General features: G+C 42.0%; 1 protein-coding gene across 2 annotated transcripts in view; it reads left to right on the forward strand.

Moving 5' to 3' along the window:
* The window catches only part of WARS2 (tryptophanyl tRNA synthetase 2, mitochondrial), a 46247-nt gene extending 21927 nt beyond the window's left edge, over window positions 1–24320 (forward strand). For both annotated transcript variants that reach the window (XM_030471987.1, XM_030471988.1), the window contains exons 3-6: window positions 11496–11576; window positions 12869–12954; window positions 15575–15693; window positions 17929–24320. In XM_030471987.1, coding sequence (XP_030327847.1) covers window positions 11496–11576; window positions 12869–12954; window positions 15575–15693; window positions 17929–18377 — 735 coding nt within the window. In that variant the 3' untranslated portion in view covers window positions 18378–24320. The remainder of the gene's footprint in view (window positions 1–11495; window positions 11577–12868; window positions 12955–15574; window positions 15694–17928) is intronic.
* Window positions 24321–27143: the final 2823 nt, after the last annotated feature.

The raw sequence follows: 27143 nt of genomic DNA on the forward strand, positions 1-27143 counted from the left end.
TCCACACATGTTAATGACTGAGTGTAGCATTGATCAGCTTTGTGTCAGCATAGAAGATGTTAGCAATGTTGCATTGCAAACTTACGCCTTGCTGCTGTTTCGAAGTGGCTGAAACCATGATTGAGAAACCCATTTAGGGATAAGTACATTTGAAATTTCACAAGCAGAGCTAGGAGTTTGTGCAGGTTATGAGTAAAACACTGAAAAAGCCTGTTAGACCATTAATTTAGCTCTGGAAGTCTCACTTTAGTCACAAAAGGTTAAATTATAAATTCATAAACATAGTCTGTGCAACCATAAAGCAAGTAAAGGCAAGTAAAACACATTTCTGTGGTTTCATATCAGCACTTAGCACTTAGTCTGCCAGCTGCACAATATCTCCAACGGGTAGTTGGCATGTTAAGTTTTGTGTAGGTTCCATCACCAGGGAGTTAATGTCTTCTCTAGGATTTTTTTTTTTTTTTTCCTTCACTATAACCTGCTTTACATGTGTACCTTTTTCCACCTGGTCTAATAATTCATATGTGAGAGATTCGCTTCTACTTTTGACCACCCCAAGGGGTACTGGGCTTACCTTCCTACTTGGCGTATGTCAGCCTAGTCTATCACATGCTGCATTTTCCTGGAACACAACTTAGTTTCTTGCCTCATTAACTTTCTGTTACTGACTCTAAACTGGCAAATTTGTATGATTTCTGACAAAGGCAGATATGTCATAGCTTTTGCTCTTGTGAAGACATCTTTAACGGATGTCTGACTTGCAACAACTACAAAGTTGATATGCACAAAGCCTGAATTTTATCAGTGCAAGATGAAATCATAATATTAAATTCCCCCTTTGAACATGGTTCTCTACAGGCAGAGTTTCCTGTGGTTGTCAAACCGCAAATGACAATCATAGCTCCATATCCCTGGTGGATATTGAAATGAGGAAGACAGATACACTTCCTGCTTCATTTTTCCTCTATTAAAAAACCCAATCTAAATAGATTAGCTCAGAATTCTAGTGGAGAAATGTTTAAATTCATTTATCCTTTGTTCAAATCTGTTTATCCTTATTAAAAAGTTACCAGCTTGGGTTTTATTTTGGCTCTACTCTGACTTAAATTCATTCATATTGAGGCTGACATAAAGTGGAAAGCCAAGGATGCAGTAAAAAACAACCTGGAGTTTTGTTTTTAATTCCTTTCAAGCAACTGAATGATTCAGCTAGCTACAACACAGACTAGATACACAGACAGGACTCTTCAGCCTAAGAGCTGAAGAAGGTCGTGGTTAGGGAAAAATAAAGGTTTATAAAACTGCAAGTGAAATGGAGAAAATAGCGAACAACTGGTTTATCCATTGAAGAACATGAATCAAAATCATGTATCAAAATAAGTTAGCACCTGGTAGATTCAGCACAAGCAAAACAGTAGTGCATTTCATTAAATCCACAGTTAGGCTACAAAACTCCTTGGCACAAGATACGGTGCATGCTGAAATGTTTATGAATTCAGGAAAGGACTCATTGAATTCATCTGAAAAATCTGCTGGGGCCTGTTCTATACCTGAGGTGCCACTTCTGCAGGTAGTGCTGCAACCACGGTTGGGATGCTGTTTTGTAGTTATGCTCTTTTCTGATGGTTGCTCTTGGAGATGTATATTTGATCTGTTCCAGTGTTGCTTTTCTTACATTCTTACATGTCCAAAAGCTAAACTACTGCTGTTCCAGGTCTTGCTAAAGCTAGCACACAGACTTCCCTTGAAGCCAGCAGATTATCAGTGAGGCTCTTACATTACAGGCATAGAATCCCAGACTGGTTTGGGTTTGAAGGGACCTTAAAGCTCACCCAGCTCCAACCCCTGCCACGGGCAGTGTCACCTTCTGCTAGACCAGGTTGCTCTAAGCCCTGTCCAACCTGGCCTTGAACACCCCCAGGGATGGGGCAGCCACAGCTTCTCTGGGCACTCTGTGCCAGCACCTCACCTCCCGCACAGGGAAGAACTTCTTCCTTATATCCAATCTCAATCTCTCTTCTTTCAGGTTAAAGCCATTCCCCCTTGTCCTGTCCCTACAGGCCCTTGTAGAACATCCCTCAGCAGCTCTCTTGTAGACACCCTTAAGGTATCAAAAGGCCTCACTAAGATCTCCCCAGAGCCTTCTCTTCTGCAGGCTGAGCAACCACAGAAAGCATGATGTATCTTTCAGAATGTAATAGTGCAGAGGTTGAGTCTTTGAGTCCTTAAAGAGAAAGTATCAGACTCGGAAATGATGGGAGAACAGGACTGTAACTGGTGCTTCTACAGAACCAATTCAGTCAACAGCCAGTGAAACTTTAGCTAGCTAGGCTTGAAAAATGTTCAGCTTTAGCAAACAAGAGTTTCCAACACCAAAAATGAATCTGATTTCTGTTATGGTGGTTAGGCTGGCCTCTGTTAAAGAGACTAACTACCTTCTATCTTAAATTTTCTGGGTGTCCTTATCTGATCAGAACTAACATTTGTTCTTCTTGTTCAATCTAAACCATTAAGTATTTACTCTCTCTGAGCAGTGTCTGATGTCTTGAATCATATTCTTACTAATACTTATCACAGACTTCAGAAGTGGCTGAGTCTAGCTCATTTTAGAAAGCTCATTGTCACACTGTAGGCAGAAGAATCATAGAATCAACTCAGTTGGAAAAGACCTTTAAGCTCATCAAGTCCAACTGTTCCCCAGCACTGCCAAGGCCACCACTAACCCATGTCACTAAGAACCTCATCTACACGGTGTGTGAACACTTCCAGGGATGGTGATTCCACCATTCCATGGGCAGCCTGTTCCAATGTCTGACCACCCTCCCACTGAAGAAATTGCTCCTAATAGCCAACCTAAACCTCCCCTGGCACAGCTTGAGGCTGTTTCCTCTTGTTCTATCGCTTGTTACTTGGGAGAAGAGACTGACCCCACCTCACTACAACCTCCTGTCAGGCAGTTGTAGAGAGCAACAAGGTCCTCCCTGAGCCTTCTCTTCTCCAGACTAAACCCTCGCAGGTACCTCAGCCATTCGTCATTAGGCTTGTGCTCCAGACACTTCACCAGCTTTGTTACCCTTCTCTGGACCTGAAGGTCCTTTTTCTAGTACAAAGGTGGTCTATTACAATTGTTCGTGAATCCAGATTGTTCCTGAAGTGGTTCAGACTGATGTGGTTTCTTGCCTCCCCCAGAACAAGTCTATTCAAGCTGTATGTAGTGGTCAGGTATACCCAGAGATGCACTATGGTCTGTTACAACCGCATTCGCAGGACCAGATGTTTCTCTGGAAGCAATTAAAAGGAATAGCTGTGTGTAGCGCTTGATGCGAGGAAAGGAGACAGGAACCTTGCTAATGTGATTATTGTTCTAGTATGATAATGAAATACTATAGTATGGAATGTCATAATATCGAGATGATTGTTCCTAAAAACAAGGGTGTGAAATGGATTGCAGCTATTGCTAATCAGGAAAGTTTATTGCTTGATTTTGGCTTGGTAACTGCTCCATTTTCCAAAGAAGGAGCTGGCCTCCCCTTTCCAGCCACTGCAGCACTCTCCAGGGGTGGTCTGAAACCCCATTATTTTGTTTACAAACATCTGGCTGAGGTGTAAAGCAAAGTGACCAAACCCAACTGTATCCTGAAATAGGTTGTATTTCCAGAGGTCCTCAGGAAAGCAGTGAAAATCCAGCTGCAAATAGAGGACTGCTTTAGGTACTTGCTTATGGGCAAAGTAAATGTCTCTCTTTAATACCAAATCAAACTGATAAATGAGAGATTTCTCAGTAGATGCACTGTACAATTATTGCTGTATTTTGAGTTCTATCCTGAGAATTTGGAAACCTGTAGCTCACAGAAGTGCTACTGCAGTTTCTTCTGATTAACACTACAACTAATGGCTAGTAGCACCCTGATTCTGGAACAGTAATAGCAGAATTCGATACATGTGCTGCAAAAGGATGCTGGTAGTGGTAAGCCCCATGAAGGGAATTGCTCAGGCAGTCATTATTGTAAATGCTGCTGTGGCCTCTTAACTTTCTCTGGATTTACCTGGGCAAGAATGGGCTACAGTTGCTGAAGAGGGGGATTTGTTGGTTTGTTTGTCTTACTCTTTGTGTACTTTCTTTCTGTTGCTTCTCTGGAATGGTTGTCATGTGAAAAAGAATATTGATATCTTGTTTCCCAAAAGGCATGTGCATTTGGTAGGTGTTTCAATGCCAGTAGGCTGTTATTTACAGCAGGGTTTGTGCAGATCGAATCTCTAATCCAGAGCTCCAGAGTTTTCCCACATTTTATCATCCTTTCCAATACAATCAAGAGATGAAAGGCTGTTTCTGATGTATCAGATATACAGCTAAATTACCTATAAAGTGCTAGTTTGATGGAAATTAGTTCTGTATGCTTCAGAATCTACCATTTGTAAACTACAGGGTTTTATAACATATATAAACAGGAAGTTAATGGCTGGCTGTATATTTGGTGTCCATACGTAGCAGTTCACCAAATGCCTCCCACGCTTACCTTAACATGTACAAACTTGAACTCCAGCTTAGGGAAGTAGTGGCTACAAAGAACAAGTGATGATACCTTCAAAATACTTAGAAGCAAGAAGGATGTTGTGGAATGTTTAGGGGAGTGTTTGGAACTGCATTGTCTGCAAAGGGTTACAAATAAGCACATTTCATTAGAGTATCTAGGAAAATCCAGTTGTGGAACATGTTGGACACTGGAGTGGCCTCCTAGTGATAGCAGCTCTTCTGTTACAGCTTGTTCAATCCTATTTTCTGAAGTAGGAAGACAAGTCAACTTGTGAGACAAGTCGTAGAAGAGGGACAATTTCTGAAAGAATACAAATAAATGCAGATTTCAAAATGATGCCTTTGGAGCACAGCTGCGAGATGTGCAAACCCCTCTTTGCTCTTAGAGAAAATAACGTCAAGATATGCTTTAACTGCCTGCCTTCGCTTACCAGGCATAAAAGAGAAGCAACAGAATAATGACATATCCAATATATCCTGAGAATCCTAGAAGAAAGAGCAAATATATTCTTTAAGTTGTACCATAACTGATAAAAGCTGTACCAGTTGTCTTTCATGAAACTTCGAACGTTTTATGAAAACCAAAAAGGACTACAGGGGAGAAATGAGGAAGACAGTAAGCAATCTGCACACATGGGAAGCTTGTATGGTAAAACCCATTTTCTCTGATTCCTGGTGGGTACAATACACGTTTCAGTTCTTACCCATAACCATCTCCTATCTGATCTGCTTCACAGTCAAAACAACGGTAGAAACTGCAGTTGCTTTTCTGTGGTTTCAGGCTGTTTTTCCTGTGGACAGGAAGGTGGGCCTACCTATTGTAGTAGACATGCAGAATGTCCCAAGAGAAACTAAGATTTCCTCAGAGTTGATTTAGCTGCAGTGCTTGTTCTGCTGCACTCCCACTTCTCTGAGGAGCCCTGTGAGTTTCTGGACAACATAACATTCCGTTTCTGGGTGGAAAATTGTAGTTTTCAGCCTTCTGGAGGGGGTGATTTATTTCCCGAGTATAATCAGCTGCAGTATCCTTGCAGTGTGCAAGCAAATTGAAGAAGTAACTCTGGGAGGTGCGAATTTGCCAATTTTTCTTAGCCTTAAAAAGCCAAACGACAACAATTTCAATGTGCACGCTGTTTCCCTGCTATTATTTTCCAGAAATATCCAGCTGCTTTGTTTTGTGGGCAGAGTTGGAATGGATTCACACTACTTCTTGTCCAATTTTCAGAGGGGCTGAAAAGCTTCCATTGCATCATAGCTTATAAATTCATTAAAGTCCATTAATTTAACATGGTCCATTGAAAACTTCCTGTGAGAAGAGGACGTATGTGACTGTTTACTTTAGAAAATGATTCTGCTTCTCTCATCCCTCTGTTTTCTCCCCCATAGGACTGGGCTAGACGTAACTGGAGCTCAGTGGGAAGAAATGTCATGGTTCAGCAGGATTTCTTCCTTTTTTTCCCTTCCTTCTTCAATAATTTACCTGGTTTATCTCATACTATTGTGTAGCTGTTGGGTGTTCCTCTCCCCACCAGTCTTCTAGCCACACCAAACTACTTCCTCAAACAGTATTGCAAGTTAGACTAGGAGCTTGATTCTGCAAATTAAGTTCATTTCATAATGAATAAAGGGAGGGAAAAGGATTCCTTGGCCAAAATACTGTGCTCTGTCTGGGTTTATAACCAAGTCACCTGATTCCGGTAGGGGTGTTCTCAGTCAGGGTCTTATTCTGTAAGTGTTAACCAAATATACATAAAGAGAAGTTATGAACATGTTCAAAAGTAACAGTGAAAGGTGTAAATATTGATATATTCAGCAATGACAGCTAGATAACCACCCCCCAATTCAGCACATTGCTTGGTGTGTTCTGTAAATCAGATGTTACCTTTATAACTGTGAATTTACTCCACCTACACCTGAATTATTTCTTTGAACAGGAATTTGGGATACCACGTCAAATTTTCTGTCATGAAAGTACCTCACTGGCTGTTCAGTTGCTGTGTGCATTCAATTCAAGAGCAGTCTATTTTGTTTTGTTTATGGCCCTCTTATTCTCTCTACCTGTATAATAGAGAGGTGCATTGCTAAGTGTCCTGAACATACTGCTTGCAGCTGTAGGCATTAATAAAATCTTACCTTTTATTCAGGAAAAATAAATGTGAGCAACACCTTCTTCTAAAAGGCCTTTTGGAAGCACTAACTGGTACTTCTGGTAGAGACAAAAATCCCTCCTCTGTTCAGATTTCTTTTCGTACACAACTATCCGAATTATCTCTCCAGATCTGTTTGTCCTCTACACTGTCAAAATCAAGTCTTTGACATTTATTGCCCATTTAAAATGTAACCCTTCATGAGGTTACACTGCTGAGGCGAAGCTGGCTCCGCATAACAAATATGCAGCAAATTTGGAATTGCTTCAGAGAAGGGCTGTAGGTTGCAATTTAAGGAAATCCATCTTGAAAATAGAACACTTCATCTCTTCTTGGAGGTTGGTTGCCACTTCAGCTGCTGACACACAACTATGTATATAAGCCTCAGAAAGCTGAGTTCCAGTGTTGCTGGTTTGCCAGCTTTCAGACCTGCTCAAAGTATCCATGTTCTTGAACCTCATTGCTTGCTGTCCTCCTGAGCTGTATGTCTCAGCATGAAAAGTCAGCTAGAATTACTTGCACTAAAAGTAGCTGTTGGTTTTCCATGTATATCATCAACTGTGGCTGTGGCCAGGGAATAGCAGCAATAACTTGGTAGGGAATAGCTAGGATCAAGGACAAAGTAATAAATCTGCAAGGAGAAGCCCTGAGGTTGTACTTCAGCATATAACATCTCAGAGGTGATCCAAGTGTAACTTGTGATCTGAGTTTAATAACATCAAATGGCTGCATGAGTGAAGAGCTGAGAAGTTCTTTGTCTGTAAAGAGGGAGCAGGGCACTCAGCCAGGTGAAGAAGCAGAAATGGTTGTGCCTTCTAGACAACTGCTCATTGTCACTTGGAAGTGGCCACCTCTGCTAAATAAGTGTGCTTTAAAAGCAAAAGGAATCTGACTTGGACTTGTTGGGCCACAAGGAATGGATGCAAGTAGTTTGCTCTGGAAGTAACTCTTTGATTAGTGATTAGTAAGCCAGGTTGTGGGGGATGCTTAATGCAATAGAAATTAAGGAGGAAATGTGGTGCTGAAGTACGTCATAGCTCCAGAGGGTACTTCTCTTGTCAGATACAAACTAAATTCTTTACTGGTTCAAGTATACACGGACTAAACTGAATGGTTTGGAACTCTGTATACTTTTATTTCCTAGAGTCGTGGTTAGATTCTGAGTGAACTCCTTTAAAAATGAAAAGGCAGAAGAACTCCTTTTTTAAATGAAAACTGTGTGAAAAGTGATGATGCTTTGGCAAAGGTCTTCCTTGTGGTGGCACAATAAATGCAACCTAACACAATAGGAAGCAACTGAAAGTCAGTGGACAGATTGATACAAAAATGAGATGTCTTTTCTCTGTTTCATTTCCATTTTGTCAAGGGACTGCCTCTCTCCATAGTACTGTGGGAAGATAAAAGTCCTTGTGGGATTGAATCCAACAAAAAATGTGTTACTGGGATTGTTACTGACCCACACATCAAGATGATCATAGTGGTCAGGAGCTGTTAAGTGAGATGATGCCTTATGCTGAATAAAACTACATTAAGCATTTGATTCTCATGGTTAAAAAAGGCAGCTTTTGGGAAGAAGGCTTTTTACAATTAAATACATTTGCTATGGGAATCCAAAAGATTCAAAGATAAATATTTAGTTCAATAAAATGCATGAGGAAAGGCAGGTTAAGATGTAGATGAATTAAGCACAGTAGTTTGTGTCCTTTTTGAGGATATTCTTGAGGGGGGGGACGACACAACAAAATCTAAATAAAAGTGGTCACACTGATTTTAAATAATTTCAGTCCTAAAAGAATTCTCTAGGATTCTTGAATGGAGTCTTCCTTTGAAAGTCTTCAAAATCAGGTTTTGAATAGGAAAATCATAGAATCATAGAATAGTTAGGGTTGGAAAGGACCTAAAGATCATCTAGTTCCAACCCCCCGCCGTGGGCAGGGACACCTCACACTAGACCATGTTGCCCAAGGCTCTGTCCAACACTAACAAGGCAATGTTCAATGGCCCTGAACACTGCCAGGGATGGAGCATTTACCACTTCTCTGGACAGCCTGTGCCAGTGCCTCAGCACCCTCACATTAAAGAACTTCTTCCTTATATCCAACCTGAACTTCCCCTGTTTCACTTTGAATCCATTATGCCTTGTCCTACCACTATGGCCCCTGATGAAGACTCCTTTTCTGGCATCCTTGTAGGCCCCCTTCAGATACTGGAAGTCTGCTCTGAGGACAGAACACATTGATTCGTTACACCAGTGTGTAGTAACATGTAGCACACATACATGCCGGAAAGGAAGAGTAGAATAGGCCTTTATTTTACTAGTATCGTATACATCTTCACTTCTTCCACTTTCTTTGTATCTGAAGTTATGCAGTCAAAGTGATGGAGTACTGTAGCTTAATGAGTAACCACATTTGAGCTGATGCATGGTGACCAACCAAATGCAGCAATTACCTGCCCCTCTTGCCAAGTAAAACACAGTAGCTTGAACCATGATTAAGTCTGATAAATGATTTGTGGTTTAAGCCTAGTACCTCCTGATTCACAGGCCAACATACAGTCAGTTACTGCAATTTGGGTGATGAATGTTAACTCATTAGGCTCCAGTACTGATTTTTTTCCCCAACTGAAACATCTACCCTTCTATGCACTTCTATGTATTTTCTCCCCCTTTTTAATTCACAATATTCAGCAGTCTAGCAAAGGACTGTGTGTATTTGAGAATTAAAAGTGAATATAACTTGCTAGAACCCAGAACTGCAGATTCAACTCAACAAATGCTGTTCAGATCATTTGGTGTTTTGGTAACTGATGTAATGCCAAAGCCCCTGATGCAATGAAATACACATGCAGTCTTGGGTGTGGAAGCAACATCTGACGTAGCTGTATCAGTGAGTGCATAGCTTTTAAAGGGAGTCCTTGTCAACACAAGTGCAACAGAGCACCGTCTCCTCTCTGTCCGTGACTGGAAGAAAGAAATGAGAAACCACTTTGAACCAGATGGTGATGTCTTCTAAATGAAATAGGGGTCTTGAGCTTAGTATTTTCTATAAAGTTCAGTTTACTCTTTGTATCTTGCAGAAGGTACATTTGGAGAATCTTCTTGTACTTCGTCTTGTGACAGAGAAAATCAGCATGAGGAAATTAAAAGGAAGAAAAAAAAAAAGACTGCAGGAAAGGCAGAAAGAAGGGAAAGAGAATCAACCTGGAATATTTCTTATCTTTAGCCACTGAGCTGTTGCTTTGAGGTCAGATACCCCTATAGAACATTGACAACTGAACTAGTCTGATGACTGTTAGCTAGGAAATTACTACACTTCAAATGTGACAACAAAGGAATTGCCATTAACAATGCTAGTAATTCTTACTTGTTCATAAACACTTCCTACTGCCTTCCATCTGGGTTGCTATATATTGTTGCAAGCATGAAGTTTTGAACACCTTGGAGATGTTTTTTTAAGATGCTCTTAAATACCCAAACCTGCCAATACTGAGAAGAGTGAATCAAACATGTAAGCAAAAGAGCAGAACGTAGATCATCATATATATAGCTAACTAACAACAGACAAAATGACAGGAAGGAAATGAAAGAACAGCAAATGCATCAGCAATCCTTGCCTGTTTTACTAATCCTAAAATGAGTATTTGAAATGCCAAAGCTGAAGAGTGTATATAAAGAAGCTAAAGGATATGTGGAGGCCTGATCCTTCTCTTTCACCTGCAGATCAGTATTAGTTTTGATAGGATTGCAGAACTGAAGGATGAATGGACAAATTAAGCCCCAGTTCAGGCTGTAGTGTTGTTTGACTTCAGCTATTCCTCTTTTGCAGACAGGTCAGGGTCATTCAGACCTGTTGATGCACCCAGAGCCCTGACATGCCTCACCTGGACCCTCCACCCAGGCACCTTCTGCCCAGTGCCCTCAGTGCTCCTCTTAAGCTTAGGCTCAGGTCCCCTGCCTTCAGCTGAGCTACCTCAGCATGTGCCTGTGCTCCACCCTGTCCCTGCTGCCCCAATTTGCTCACTGGGCTTCCTGGGTTGACCTTGGTATGTCTAATGATCACCAGACTCTCACTGTCACCACCCCTGTCCTGATTAAATACTGCAGGACATTGTCCTGCTCAGGGAGGTCACTGTTCTTGCCTGGCTTGGGGCTGTCTGCAGCCACAGCCTTGTGGAGCAGCCCACCTCTTCGTGTCCCCTGGCCATTAGCTCAGGCTTCTGTGAAGGACCTGCAATTATTATACCACCAGACGTGTTGTGGTGCAGTGGAGATCGGGCAAGGGTTAGGGGCAGTCTGGCCTGAGCTTAAGTGGGGCTCCTGGGGTCTTGGGCAGAGAATATGGGTGGAGGGCTCAGGTGAGGCTGATAAGGACAATTAAGGGAAATGAGTGCATTCAGGACTCTGATGCAGAAGAGGTGAAGCTTGGGTAAGTTACTGGCACTGGAAATGAGAAAGGCAAAGAGGTTTTGTAACTATAAATGTATTATCTCAAAGTGTGGGGATATCTCAAAGCTGTGGCACAGTGGCCGGCAGTTGGCTAGTTTACATGTGTGTTCAACTCTGTTGTTACCAAAGCATTTTCTTTCTTTTTAGAGTGGATAGGACCAAGAACCTTTGTATGCTGCTTGACTGTAGTGAATTCAATCCATGCAGTGTCCAGAACTTTCCATTAGCCTGTCACTTGACCTTACTGAAAAAATAAGACAAAAATAAATGGTTTTCTGATCTCTGATACTATTTATCTCTATTGATTTTGAGAAAATAGGCATATAAATGCAGAAGACTAAAATCGATCCTGACTTTGTACTTCCAGGTTCCTGAGCATGCAGAACTTGCCTGGATTCTTGGGTGCTTAACTAACATGCCACGTCTGCTACGCTTGCCCCAGTGGAAGGTATGGACAGTTTCCTAAGTTCAGAGGAATTATGTGGGAATTCAGTAGTAGTAGTGGGAACTCAACTGCTGTCCTTGAAAGACTTGTTATCTGTGAAGTACCAACTGTATCCTGGTTACCCTTGCTTTAGGTTTAAGTCCTGTGGCAGAAAGAGGAAAATGTGTCTTTCCAGGTCTGTCGCTATCAGTAAATGTTTTCCTGCTGGAAGCTACAGCATAGTATTTTTGGCAGAGACTTGCACAAACTGTGATAAATAGGAGGTTTGTTCAGTCTTGTTAAAGTGATTTTGCTAGATCCTTGGAGTTATTTCAGTGCTTTTTTAATAATGCAAAACAACAACAAGATTTTGCAGTGGAAACATTGAGCATTGCTGATGGAGTTCCATAAACAGTTTTTCCCACCATGAAGAGTGGTGGTTCTGTACTTCTTATGGGAGAGGGTGCAAAAGAAGTATATGTTGGAAGAGGAGTATAGAAATTATAAACATTAAAAATGTGCTGAGTGATAAAGTTAGTGCACCTTAAATGTTTGCCTTTACAAGTTTCAAATGTTCATCTTTTTAATCTTACGACAGCATCAGCAGGACTGCATCAATGGAGTTCTTGCATTTAATTTCCTTGTATTTTATTTTGGCATTTAGTAAGTAGAAAAACCAAAAGGCAGGAGAGAGAAGTATCAAAAAAGGAAGAAAAAAAACTATATTAAGAGCAGTTTGGCTTGCAGAGTTCAGAGCAGTCTTAAATACCTCCAGATGTTTGCTTTCTTACTGTTTTTCTTCTTAATTAAATAAAAACAGTAAAACTTAAATACAGTAACCAGTGTTAATGCAGGGCATAGATTAAAGCCAACCTTTTCAGACCTGAGGTTCTAAAGTTAAGCTTTTAAATCCAACTTTGACTGGATTGACTTTCCAAGCCTATAGATAGGTGTTACAGGTGCTAGGCTTTGCAAATTAGGTCCCCTGAACCTTAGGCACTTAGCTATGTAGACAGAAGACAGAAGGTGAGAAAAACCTAAAGATATTTGAATAGTAATGATGAAATAATGAAGATTTAAAGGGGTTTAGTGTATTTAACTATTGTTAAAAGCAAAAAGTAGATATGCCATTACTAGAACAGAATTAGAAACTGTAGCCTGACTACCTTGAATTAAATGATCCATATCCTAAAGCCATGTGGATTTGAATTAATGTCTGTATCCTAAAATGATATGGATATGAATTAATTAAAATCACAGCCTGTGCTACCATTAGCCAAAAGCATGATTCTGCTCTCTTTTTCTTTTACAAACAGATGAAGCGTGCCAGCCAGAATAATGAAGGAACTGTTGGGTTGTTGACCTACCCTGTGCTTCAAGCAGCAGATATTTTGCTGTACAAGTAAGAGGCAGAATGTGAGCCCATGGGCAATGTCTGTTCAGCTGCATTGGAATGAATGTCTGTCAGGTCAACATGCTAACTTCTGAAGTGGGGGAGCTGGGTGTGATTAGATCGGAAGATTGGAAATGGATGACAGCTTTTTACCTCTCAAGTGGGTGGTTGAAATCTAGCCTGGTTTGAAAGCAAAGGACAGGGCTGTAAAGAGAAAAAGCTGGTCACTTCAGAATAATTATTAGGGAATTATAACCCATTGATGCTTAATTATATATACTACATGTTCACACACATACATATACTTTTTTTTTTTAAGTAGTTATGCTTTATGCAGTATACTGCAGAGATATTTAAACTGGCTGTATATAGCATACCCATACTAGTGTGGCATTCTGTGTAGGCCTGTTGATACTGATGAAAAGGTGAATAATTTACTGCACCTTGTGGTACCTGGGCTAGTTTACTTTTCTCTGTGGTGTCCCATGTGGGTGGAAGTACACCCTGATTAGGGACTGGTGACTCAGCATGCCAGAGTTTGTGGCCTAGCTGATAGAATTTGTAGTGCATTATTTTAAACTGCCTGAGTAAGTAACTGTTAGAGACAATGCACTATGTATTAATGATTTTTATGTTCCAAGCATATGTACTTTGTGGAATTGTTCTGAAGTTGTGAATATTTGTTGGGACAGAGAAGTCATACAGAACTACAAAGACTTTAGGAGGACAGAGTAACCAAGATTAGCCAGTTGTTAACCCAGAAAAATGTAGCTAGAGAAATTTAATCTGAAGTGATCATTAGTAGGGGAAAACAGTAATGTCAGAAGGCCAGTAGATGGTATTTCTAATTCACTTAATTTTTAATTGAAACTAGTAGGAAGCAAACAAAAGTCAGAATGAATTTGAACATTAAAATTCTCTTTGAAGTGGTGAATCCCATTTGATTGTCAAGCAGTATTTAAGGATGAAATTTAGACAAATTTATCAGAAATCACCTTGTTTCAGTTGAGCTCAACCACCTACGTTATCTCTAGTAAGGTTGTGTGAGTCCTTAGTGAAGCCTGTGATTTGTTTGCTACCATGTGCATTAACAGCAGGCTGTCCAGACAGAGCACAAAACAAGGAAGTGAAAGAGAAATAATATCTCTTTGAATAAATTTGCATAATATCTTTAATAAGAAATGTTTTAATGTGAAAACATAATATAGGGAACAAGAATCAGGAAGAAATGGAAACACAGGAAGAGAATGACAGACATGAAGAAGAATTAAGAGCTGGAGGGTGGGCAAAACAGTACTGATTCAGATGAACCAAGAATCAAAGAGATAGGAAAATGGACAGAAGGTAAATACATGACAGAAAGGAATAAAAAGAGCCCTAGGACAGGAATATATATTAAAAAAATTAAAAAAAAAAAACCAAAACCCAAACAGAAACAAAAAAAACCCAGCAAGGAAAAAGGCAAAGAATCATGCAGAAGCATTTATAAAGATAATATGTTTTCTGTTTAGTGGCCAACTTTGTGAATATGGAACCATTTTGGCATATGGAAACATTTCTTTTGATCTGCGTAAAGCATATTGATAATGGTAACTGATTTTCTTTCTGTTAGTTGTAGGCCACTGGGATTTCCTATTGGCTACTGTAACTGTTTTTAGGTTGCCTTGCTGACTGTTTGGTGAGGGATAAGGACGGACAAATTGATTCCTGGATGTCAGCCCAGTAATTCAGGATCGGAAGGAAGGAGTACCGTGTTGAACTGAAATTTTCTGGGAACTTAAAAGATGCATAGTGAACTTTCTTACACTGGAACAGATCCAGGATTCAGAGCTGAATATCCCACAAGCCTTAGGAAAAAATCAGCTGGGGGAAGGGAGAGTAATCAGAAGCTGGCAAGACTTCAAGTCTGCCTCATCTCAAAGAATCAGACATTTTTGGTGAGCATGATTAACTGTGGGAAAGAATCACCAGGGGAAGTAATGGATTCTTCACCTCCTGATGTCCTCTGATGCAGATTGTGTTTTCCTCCAGACCTGCATTCAAGCTATTGAGTTCAATGCAGAAGATCAAATGATCCTTTGATCCTAACAGTTCTCATCTATGAATGATAACACTTGTGGCAATAGAGGCACTGGCCCACATGATACTTATATAGTGGTGACCCGTGAGGAGGAACTGCTCTCTTCTTTTCTTCCCTTGATAAATCCACAGTACTAACTTCTCAACCTGAGAAAACAAGGCAAGGTGCTTGTGCTTTATGCTTTGCAGATCTTACTTTGTTTGCAGACTGTAACACATGCTCTTTGATCTCTGAAGAGACAGCAGGAGATGATACAAAAACCTTTCTTTGAGCTGAATTTAATCATTTGCTCTTATTACTATGTGTACGGTATATGTTTTCACAAAAGGCTATTTTTGCCCTTGGAGATGTGCTTCTGTTCAGCACAAAAAGCAGGCTTATCCTAGGATACGGTCAGTTTGGGATCTTGTTCCCACATCACCTATATCTGGCTCGCTGGGTGGCTCAGTCTGGCCCTCAGTCGTGGCAGAAGCTGTGACAGTCTTGAGCAACATTTCAGCAGAACCAGAAAGCTTTGCTGAGTTTCCTGTATCTGTCTTTTATTAAAAGGTCGACACATGTTCCCGTTGGAGAAGATCAAGTCCTGCACCTGGAACTAGCTCAAGATATAGCACAACATTTCAACAAGAAATATGGAGAATTCTTTCCTGTGCCCAAAGCCATTTTAAGTGAGCTGGTCTTGGTTTTTTTTTTTTCTTCCCCCTTAACTGCACTTCAGGGTTGAAGATGGACTTAAATATTGTAGAAATAGTTTCAGGGACCAAGAAGAGGGAGCAAACTGATGCTAAGGGAGTGGAAAATTAAAAACTGACAAGAAGACACTAGAGGCTGTGAAATTGAACTCCCAAGATAGACATAAGGCTTTACAAATCCCCAGTAGAGGAATGTATGTGACGTCTGGTATTCTAGTTCAGGGGCCCAGATGCACTCTGCTGCTGACTGTCAGCCTTGCTCTTCAAGTATTGGACCTTTTAAGAGTAGGGTCTGTGCTCCATGTTGCTAGTTCAGCAGACATGTAAGCAACAAGAAGAGACCTCTAGCAAGCAGATTTCTTCAAGGTTTGAGTGGTAGATGTTTACATTAAGCATGCTAAACAGCTTGGAGGTACTCAAAAACTTTGAAGTATTTAATATATACTTGCGTGTTTCAGTAAGGGTCTCTTGCAGAGCTTAGACGTTTGAGTTTTGATCTTAGACTCAGGGAGACTTACAAGGAAAATCTTCTCAGCCATTTTTGAGCTATAAGGTCATAGGCCGGGGGTGAGGAGGAGTCAGATGGCGCAAATGGCATGTTTGTTAAGAAACGTGAAGAATTGGGCAAGGAAGAAGCATTGCATCTTTGTTGTAAGTAATGTAGAGGAATGCACAGCAGAGACCTTCGCCCCAAAAGGGCAAGGAGCTCTCACCTTAGAAAAGACAGGCAATCATAAACCTTTCTCACTTTTCAAGCCTCAGTGACAAAAATGGTGTTAGACTCAGAATGGAGCTCAGAGAATACTCGGTGTTGCAAGCTTTGCAGTTTCTAATAAGCAATTCAATGCTAAGCACTGTAGTGAGGAGCTGAGTGTAGCTTATGATGCAAGTGAGGCTGTTTCCCAGGAAATAAAAAGCTCAATTTGAAATAAAAAACATTATTAAAAAAAAAGAACTTTTTCCTTGTGAAGAGCATACCTGCATAGGTTAACAAGTATATGCAAAGCAATGAAATCTCCTCGATGAGTGGAAGAGTTAAGGACCTATTCAGACTCGCTACCTGCAGGCAGTTAGATTACATGGACGCCTTCAAATTTACAGAAAAGAGACAGCCTCTTTCAAAAGGTGATTCAGAACAGAGCACTTCCTAAGGCAGTCTGAATTGGACCCTGGAAGAACACTCACTCTTTCACTGAGTACATAGGCTGTCTATGGGGAGTGTGTGCATAATTTAGTTGGCTGTATTAGGTGTCTGAAAAACAATTGGTGAGAGTACTTTCTAGATGAGTGACACTTTGTGTACTCCATGAATGATGTTTCTTGGTGAAAGACTGAAACAGTTTGGATTGATGCTCATAAAGAAAGTACTTTGTAATATTCCCTTAATACTGCTATTTCATGTACACACATAGATCTCAATAGATTGTACAATACCCACACCTTTCTAAGCTGAACAGAGTTTTCCTTCTAACAGAGCTGATTAGTGTTCAGTTAGGGAACTTTTAATAAATGTCTTTTTTGATATTTAGGAGAATTACCAAGAGATTTGGGGTGAAAGAGCTTCCTCAAGTAAGGAGATTAACTGTTCTGGGATTCTTTTTTACCACTGGATTTAACCTGTTTCTCCACTGTTAGAGAACCTTTCAATAATGTGCAGTCCATGCCCTCTAGGTAGCTTGTCCCCAGTGCCAGAAATACAAGGGAGGAGAGAGTTTTGGAGGAAAATCAGTATGTAGCCACAGAAAATATTAGGAAGTGTCCCAGCAGAAGTTTCTGCTTGCGAGGAGGAGAGAAATGCATTTAGGTTTGCATTTAGTTTATGGGAGGAGAAGGGGAGCTTAGGAGGACAGAGAGGGCATATGGACTAAATAGGAGTATATGTGAAACTCATTTTTAAACAAGGAGGGCTTGCCCATGGGGTGCTGGTCAGGCATTGGAACAGGCTGCCCAGGGCAGTGGTGGAGTCACCATCCCTGGAAGTGTTCACAAACTGTGTAGATGAGGCCCTCAGTGACGTGGGTTAGTGGTGGCCTTGGCAATGCTAGGGAACGGGTGGACTTGATGATCTTAGAGGTCTTTTCAAACCCAGTTGGTTCTGTGATCATGCTGCTGCAAAGTGTTCTTCTAACAATTGTCATAGGAAAACATTGTCTCGGTGTGTTCAGAATTGTTCATAATTATTCCCTTTTCTTTTTTTTTAATTTTTTTAAGGTACAACAAAGAAAATAAAATCCCTCAGGGACCCAGCAGTAAAGATGTCCAAGTCAGACCCACAGAAGTTGGCCACTGTGAACATAGCAGACAGCCCTGACGACATAGTGCTGAAATTCCGCAAAGCCGTGACTGACTTCACCTCGGAGGTGACCTACGATCCAGCCGGTCGCCCTGGTGTTTCCAACCTGGTGTCCATCCATGCTGCAGTGACGGGGCTTAGCATTGAAGAGGTACTGCGCCAATCTGTTGGTCTGGACACTGCTCACTACAAAATGGTGGTAGCGGAGTCAGTGATTCAAAAATTTGCACCTATCAGGAATGAAATCAAGAAACTCCAGGAAGACAAATCCCATCTGATGAAGGTTTTAGAGGATGGAGCAGTGAAAGCCAAAGAACTGGCTGCCCCCATCTATCAAGAAATAAGAAGACTGGTGGGATTTCAGTAGACTCTGCTGAGTAATCGCAAGGACTTTTGTTTCCTGGGACGTATATTTTGATATTTGTATCTTCTTAATAATTTCGGTTTGAATCAAAAGCTTTTTTTCCCTGGAAAATCCAAGTAGAACATTGAAGGTGTTTGCATTAAAAAATGAGCACAAAACCGTATTTCCAGTGGGACCAGCATTAAGCTTGTCTGGGCAGTCCAAGACGGAGGGCAGAAGGAATCACAATTCATGGAGAAATCATGCAGAACCAGAATATAAGGTTGCCCAAATAGGGTTCTGGGTTTTTCCGTTGACCACTGCAAGAAGCTGAAGTATAGGTGAGGTGATCAGAATGTAGCACAAAGATCTGTCATCTTCTGAAAAACATCCTTACCTGTGCATGTGAGCTCATTAGAGACACACAACTCATCCCATTGGTAGTTATTCAGCTTCGATACGGTGGTTGAATGTGTTCTTGATAACCAGAACAAAAGCTCAGATGATGAAGAGAGAATTTGCTGCTTCTCCCTATCGTGTCTTCAAACTGAGTGTGATTTTATATCTACATGTAGTTGGTGTGAAGTGTGTTATATGGATATTCATACTCTAAACCTCACTGTAACTACTGTGCTAGATGGCCTCTTTGATTGTCACTCCAAAGAACCCAGAGAGTGGGCTTGAATTCCTCTTCTGCCACCTGTGCTGTCCTGCTGATCGGGTCTAAGGTACTTCAGTGAGAAAGGACTTGTGCTTCAGCTGCTCCTATTTCACCTGGTGTTCAGTTTAGCAGGGAGCTCCAGGATTTGCAGTTCAACATCCTTTAGAAAAGGTATAGGGGGAAAGGATGTAATTCTGTGTGAAAGAAATCTTAGGTTGAGAAATCAGAGAACTTTCTGTAAAATGTACAAAATTACTTGTTTAGAAAATTGAGCTGTCAGAGCTAGAATGGGCCTAAATATGTCTTTATGAGTTCTCAGTAGTGAGCCTCAAGAAAACTCGGTGGGAGAATGGTGTTAGACTACACTGATCTTAAGCCTCACAAGAGGACAGACCAGGACCCATGGACCATGGCATTTGTTGGCCATGTGTGGCAACATGGGGCAAAGGGAAATCGTCAAAAGGAGACAGCCTCTTCCAAAAAGGGGGTAGTAGTACATGTTAAAAGGTAACTAAAGTCCTACTGGTCCTGTGCCAGCATATTTAAGTGTATCATTGCGCTTAATGGTGCTGTGTTTGAAATTGCTGTGCTGTAATGTAAATTGGGTTAATCCTGTACTCTGGCAGCTCATAACCATAATATGCCTTATGGCATTTGTCATGAAGGATTGCAGTCTTATACGACTGAGTTAGTAAAACTGGGAGTGGGAGGAGGTGTCTGTGTAATGCAGTTGTTCATTTGTTTAAAAAACACAAAAAAAAGCTATGTAGTTTTAAAATTTAGTCACTTATCATAGTGAGGTGATTCAGAAAGAATTACTTCGTGTTGCGAAACAAGAAGTTGTGGACTGAGCGTCTGCAGATCTGTACTGAGACCCTGTATTTATTTGTTAGGGCTCAATTTCTACCTGTTCCTCTCTGTTGGTGAAAAAGATAGGAGCATATAATCAAAAGAATCATAGTTTCAAGGTGCCTTTACACTTCTGATACTCCCACCTAACACATAGGGTTGATGTTCAACACCTCCTTTGCAGTAAAAGGAAATAGGAGTATTTGTGTATCTTCAATATATTTATTTTATAAAGGGGAGGGGGGGAGGATGACATCAACAGGCAATTCTGGCTCATTACCCGAACTGTTCTGAGCAGTCTTTCCAAAACTCTTAGATTTTTCCAGGGAATCATGTAGGTGAAGCAGGAAGAAAAGCTTCAAAAGAGCCCTTTCTTTAAGGTAGGGGTTTAATACATTGCATATTGAGCAGTGTTTCAGTCAAATTTACTAATTTATCACTTTTAAATTCAATAATAGATTAAGGGTTTCCCTTTCCCCTGTCAGTCAAACAACTCTTAGTTGCCTGATCTATTTCCTTCAAGTAAGGAAACATGCCTGGTTTTTCTTCCTCAGGACAGTTAAACTTGTGTAAAATTAATATGTTCACCTACTGACTGTTGACGTAGCTTTTTATTTTAGTAGCTCTTGCAGAGGATTTCTCAAAATGAAAGCTGCATCTGCCCAGTGAAATACTCCAATTCTGCTAACAACCATGATCATTAGAGAACAGTTGTTGAGAAGGCTTGATGCTGTGTATCTCAGAAGGATTTGTTTCATGCTGATTCTAGTCCAGTGTCCAGTGATTTACTGTTTGTTTACATCTGGAGTGCAGCTCCTGAAATGCATGTTCATGTTGGGTTGCTGAATGATGCCAACGTGTGGGGCCTGCTGAAATGCAGTTAGTGGGGACAGTGGGGAATTTCTGCAGAAGCACACTCCTGATCCCAGCTGCAGTGCTAGTGCAGACATGCCCTGTGGCACTGTGGAAGTCATTGTAAAGTGTTCTTGAAGGACTGGGTGGGAAAGAGATCCAGTCACATCTTTCTGAGTTGAAGAAAGAAGCGTTGGAAGCTGGAAAGGTATCCTTACCCCTTGATGTGTTGCTCTGTCTCAGCTTCCTTTTCTTCAGTGATACTTTTCCTTGAATACGTTCAGTAATTTGTGTCTTAGTCTTGAAATCTCCTCCTTTTCCTATTCCTGTTTGTTTCATGCATCTGAAGTACATATGTAGTCATTGGGATCTGCAGTATCAGATCTAGCATCTCCAGGTAACTGAAGAGATTCGCTTACCTCTAGAGATAAACATCAACTCCACAATGAATAACTTTCTAAGATCTCACTAGAACATTTATACACTTGAGACATTTATCTTAGTGGCTAATGGCTTGTAGGAAGTCATCACTTAGAAGATGGTGATAGTCTCAGTTCTGTGCTCCCACTTTAGAGCACAGAATTTACTGGGAATTTTAGATTCACGAATAATGTTTTCTTCAGCAGAGATGATAATTGGCATCATAAATTAACTCTGGCACTGCTCCAGCATACATTCCTTCCTCAAGTAACTGGAGTGTATATTGTACATTATAATGGAATTTGTAACTTTTACAGGTGTGGTTTAAGTATCCTTAGTTTTCAAACACCATGATCTGGCCTCTTAGAGTCTCCAGAAGGCCTTGTGCATAGTTCTCATTCAGTGTGTGTTTATCTACAAACAATTTAAGCAGAACTCCTTGGCAGGGTTATAGTTGCCTCCATTCAAGGTTAGGGAGTTCATATGAGTGAGCTGAAAGTTTAAGGAAGGACAGTGAAATGGGACCCTTGGGGACTGTCCTAAATGGGACTATAGGTTATCAGAGCAAATGTTTTCTTATCCTTGGTGAGGGTCGTCATGATCCTGACAACAGTACAGCAGTAAATACTGCTGGTGAAAGCCTTTATGTCAGCTTCTGTAGGAACTCTGTATCTGATTTGTTGATGACAACTGTATCTTGGGCTGCATCAAAAGTAGCGTGAGCAGCAAGTGGAAGGAGGTGATCCTGCCCCTCTACTCTGCTCTCCTGAGACCTCGCTTGTAGCACTGTGTGCAGTTCTGGTGTCCTCAACTAAGAAGGACATGGAGCTGTTGGAGCAAGTCCAGAGGAGGCTGCAAGGATGATCAGGGGCTGGAGCACCTCCTGTATGGAGGCAGGCTGAGAAAGTTGGGGCTGTTCAGACCGGAGAAGAGAAGCCGCGTGGAGACCTCAGAGCAGCTTCCAGTATCTGAGAGGGGCCTACAAGGATGCTGGAGGGGGCTCTTCATCAAGGACTGTAGTGATAAGGGGTGATGGGTTTAAACTTAAACAGGGGAAGTTCAGGTTAGATATAAGGATGAAATTCTTTACTGTGAGGGTGGTGAGTCCCTGGCACAGGTTGCCCAGAGAAGTGGTAAATGCTCCATCCCTGGCAGTGTTCAAGACCACGCTGGATAGAGCTTTGGGTGGCATGGTCTAGTGTGAGGCATCCCTGCCCATGGCAGGGGGTTGGAACTGGATGATCTTAAGGTCCTTTCCAACCCAAACCGTTCTGTGATTCTATGACTGTACTATAATAGGAGTCTAACTTTTCTGGTCTCCACAGTTTGCTAGGTGTTTGTGTCAGCAGAAATCTGTTTGTAAACCATTAGCCAAAGCCAGATCTAATCCTCAGATCCAAAGCCTTTGGGTGTTTTCCCAAAATGGGCATTTCCCAAACCATCTTATTTTGATTCGCTACACCACCACTTTCAGTAGTTGCTGTAGGATTAGTAAGAGACAGAGGTCCATTCTGAATGACTCATTTGTATTTTTCGTTACTGCTCTGATGCACATTCTACTTCATATGGCCCAAGGATCATGACAAAGCTCAGAGAGGGTCTGTGTGTGGTTCTGGTAATAGCAACAATATGGACCCAAGTGGGTTTGAGTCTTGAATCTAATGAGCATGCTCTTCCAGTCGTCCAGCTTGGTTAGATTTATGTTCAAAAAACAGATGGATCTTTCACCTTTACTAATATCTCTGCATTTGAGTTCACTCCAATGAGATGCTGCCTACCTGTTTGCTTATGACTGATTGATTGCTTCACAGGGAGAAACAGTCTATCAAGCTAGCACAGAGAGTCTAGTTGAAAAGGTTTTCTGTTCAGGAAAGATGTTGTCTGTTCTTGCCAGGAAAACTATATTGGACTGTTTAATTTCCATAAACGTGGCAATAATAGCTGCAATAATAATGTATGTGATGGTGGAGGTAAGCCATCTGCTTTCTCAATACAATCAATGGAAAGATAGTATGAGTCTAATCTGAAGAGTTAATGGATCAACCCTTACAGGTGGAAAGCAACACCTTATGGGCAGAGCAAGGTGGTGCCGGATCTCTCTTGATGTCCTAAACCATTCTGAAGGCAGATGCTTGTAGTTCAGGTGGAGACTTGAGGTCATACAAAGCACAGGCAGGATCCTGCATGGACGGTGTAACTTGTCCCATGTGCTGTTGGATCTATGACTCTCTGATGGGTCTGATTTCTGAGGCATGTCTTCATTATTGTGTGACTTCATTGTCATCCATTGATGTGAAATAATGAAACTTCTGTTAGAAACATTGAATGTATGTTCTCTGCTATCTTTGGTGAAAACTTCTTTCCTGATGCCCCAGGATTTATAGAAACATATTGTTAAGCTTAATGGAGATGAAACTTATCAAAACAAGGCTACTCTGTGGCATTACCCAGCATTTCTGGTGTAGGTGCTTTCTGGCTTCAATCACCTTCATGTTTCCTTCCCTAAAACACATCCCTCTCTGAGTAAATAAAGTAAAATCTTAGACTCATAGAATGGTTTGGGTTGGAAGGGACCTTAAAGCTCATCCAGCTCCAATCCCCTGCCATGAGCAGGGACACCTTCCACTAGACCAGGTTGCTCCAAGCCCTGTCCAACCTGACCTTGAACACTACCAGGGATGGGGCAGCCACAGCTTCTCTGGGCACCTTGTGCCAGCGCCTCACCACCCTCCAAGGGAAGAACTTCTTCCTTATATCCAATCTCAATCTCTCTTCTTTCAGGTTAGAGCCATTCCCCCTTGTCCTATCCCTACAGGCCCTTGTAAAATGTCCCTTGGCAGCTCTCTTGTAGACACCCTTAAGGTATTGAAAGGCCTCAATAAGGTCTCCCCAGAGCCTTCTCTTCTGCAGGCTGAAGAAGCCCAGCTCTCTCAGCCTGTCTCCAGAGCAGAGCTGCTCCAGACCTCTCCTATGAAGCATCTTCATGGCCTCCTCTGGACTTGCTCAGCAGGTCCACATCCTTCTTCTGTTGGGGGCCCCAGAGCTGGACACACTACTCCAATACTCCGTATCTTGTATGTTGAATGCTGTGAGACTGACTTTTTATTGTGACAGGAAACAGTTGTTCAAATGTATTTCAAGACTCTTCATGGTGTTTGCTGAATGAATAACAAATATCTCACTAAGTGCCTCTTGAGTGCTCAAGCCAAGAAAGATCTTTCTGAGTGGGTTGGCTCTTGCTCTGCCCACATTTATTCCTTCACTGCCTGCCTGGCAGATGTTCCTCCTTCATTGCCTGCCTACAGCAAGAATGGGGGGGGGGGGGGAAGGAGCAATTTTCTCTTAGGCTTGTGGGCCAAATGTAAATGATGAGTGGCAGTATGGAATCCATTCTTTTAAGGCAACCCTCATCAACTTTCTGTTATTAAGTGCTTGCAAACCCCCAAATTGAAGTTGTGTGGACATTTGGGGGGGGGGGGGGGGGGAGGAAAGGGAAGGTGGGTATTTACCTTATAGTAGCTGTGGTTCTTCAAGACTTGTTATCCACATGTGCTGTGTGTCCTGCCTTCCATCTGTTCTGATCAGGAAGTTACTCCTGAGATTCTTGCTCTTAAATATAGGTTATACTTTTTTCTTGCAACAGGAAGGAAGGTAAGCAAAAGTTAATGCTGAGCTTCAATGGCTTTGTCTCTTAAAAGAATCCAGTCCATACATTCCTGGGGCATATGTGGAATCCACGTGGACAAGGCATCTCAAAGGGCCATGGTTTAACTCTAGGTTTGATACACAAAAAGCTCCTCCCCATCGTACCAAGAACACTTCTCAAAAAGCACTGGAGTTACTGTCTATGTATGCACTGGATGTGAACAACTAAACCCATTTCTGTCTCGGAGTTAGTGCATTCCTGCATGTTGGCACACAAGGCAGAAGGGCTTTGGGAAAACGTTTGGGAAAGGATTACTGCTGCTGTTGAGACAACTGATCCAAGCTGCGGCACTCCTGGCTTGTGTTCAGCAACATGAACCCTGCTAGAAGGAAACTGTGAAGTGGATGAATTTACTGTATGAGCTGCGTGAAGGCTGCAGGTTGCATAGTACTGGTGTTGCGAAAGTATCATTTTGGTGTTTAATAATGGTTGCAGAAGTGGCTCAGGGATGTGCTGGGATTCTGAAGATCTTGGATGCAGGTGTGTTGCTGACTTCTGTATGGGAGCCAGTTGTTCTGGCTCCACTAAAGATGATATGTGCTTTTGCAGGGGCTTATTTCTATGGGGCTTACTTCCTACAGAGAAACAGGGTTGTTAAACTGGACTTCAGGGTTCAAATATGTGTGTACAGAGTAACAGCACAATTGAGGTGGTGAGCATCACTGCTGCTTTAATCCATTTTCCTTACCAGCATCACATGCTGGCAGGAAGAGAAACTCTGCTTTTTTCCTTCTTTAAACCAGCAAAGTCCTGACTCAAAGGGCTTCACTCTACTCTCTGCTTGCCTTTGGGGAGATGGATTAGCTGAGGTGTGAATGTCATCTTTGTGGTTTTTGAGGACGTTGCAGTAGATGATTAGTGGGTTGTCAAGGGAGATCTCTGGGTGGCCTGGGAAGATTTAATGGATGCTGGAAGGTTGGAGAGAGGGGGGAAGGTGGTTTAGTTCTCTTTAGTTAAAAAAAAAAAACCTAAACCAAGGGTAACATATCTGCACCTGAGAATTAAAATAAATAGAGAGGATTTCCTATTTCCTAGAATGTTTTGCTACAGCTTCATAGAAAACAACAAAATATGCATCAGCAAGGCCACTTTGGTCCATTTTTAATCTGGTTTGAGTCTTTATTGTCTGTTCCTTTGGTATTGTTTCTGCAGGAAGAGTTTTGCTCATTGGTTAATCAAAGGAAATCTAAAAACATTTTTTACCTTCTATTTCTTTGATGACTTTTAGCAAGTTGCAGAGCTGTGCTTTGCCTCAGTTTCCTTTGCTATGAAACGAGACATAGGAGACTACATTACACAGGTGGTGGGAGGCTAAACTAATATTTGCTGTGCATTTTGAGCCTTCAAGTTGAAGATACCCTCACTTGGTGCTGAGTTACAGTATTTCTTCCTGAGATGCTCTATTAGTGGTGCTTGTGGCATAAACAAACAGAGTGAAATGTGCTTGAGGGCAGATGGTTCAATCCAGAGTAATAAATAACAGATCCAGTGAAAGCATCAAAGCTGTCTGCTCCGCAGAAACCTGTAGGCTATTGCTTAATAACTCTACTTTTTGTTCTGCTGAAAAAAAAAAAAAAAGAAAAAATGCCTGAAAGTGTCCCAAAAGAAACTTCTGCTGCGGTCGTATTGCAGCTTCTGAATCTTTGCCTCCTCCCTGCAACCTTAAAGGCGAGGGTCTAATGTCAAAAGAAGGGTAATGCCACTACAGCGAGGGAGGGAAATAATTACGCAGTTTCCTGGATAGCAAGCGGTTTGGTTTGGTTTGGTTTGGTTTGGTGGGGTTTTATAAGGAGCTGGTCCCCCTTTTTTTCTGGCCCTCGCTCTGCTGCCGAGTGTCTCTAGGGTGGGATGCCTCTCTCCCCGCTCACCACGCCGCACACAGCAGCCAGCGGAGCACATAGGTTTGACGAGGAGCTCAATGGAGCTGAGCAGCGGCGGCGAGCGCGGCTCATGCTCCCCAGGGGGGAATGGGCTTGTCCGCCGCGGAGGGAGCCGCCGCTCTGCTGGCGCGGAGCGCAGTGAGCGGCGGTGGGCGCCAGGGGGCAGCCGCGGGCCCCGCGGGGGTCTCGGCTCCGTTTGTGCCGCTGTTCGGGCGGGCTCCGAGCGCCCCGGGCACACGGAGAACCCCAACGAGCCCCCACGGGTAGGGAGCCCGGCTCGGCCCCGCTTTCGGGGTCCGTACAGGAGGTCTCCTGTCAGCTCTGCGCTGGGCTGTGTTCCCGTGGCCACCAGGCACCCACCGAGCCCTCCCAAACGCCAAAAACAAACAGGAGGCGTCTTGACGCTTCGCCTCTCCGAGCCC

Source organism: Strigops habroptila, chromosome 2, assembly GCF_004027225.2.
Source record: "Strigops habroptila isolate Jane chromosome 2, bStrHab1.2.pri, whole genome shotgun sequence".
Taxonomy (NCBI): Eukaryota; Metazoa; Chordata; class Aves; order Psittaciformes; family Psittacidae; genus Strigops; species Strigops habroptila.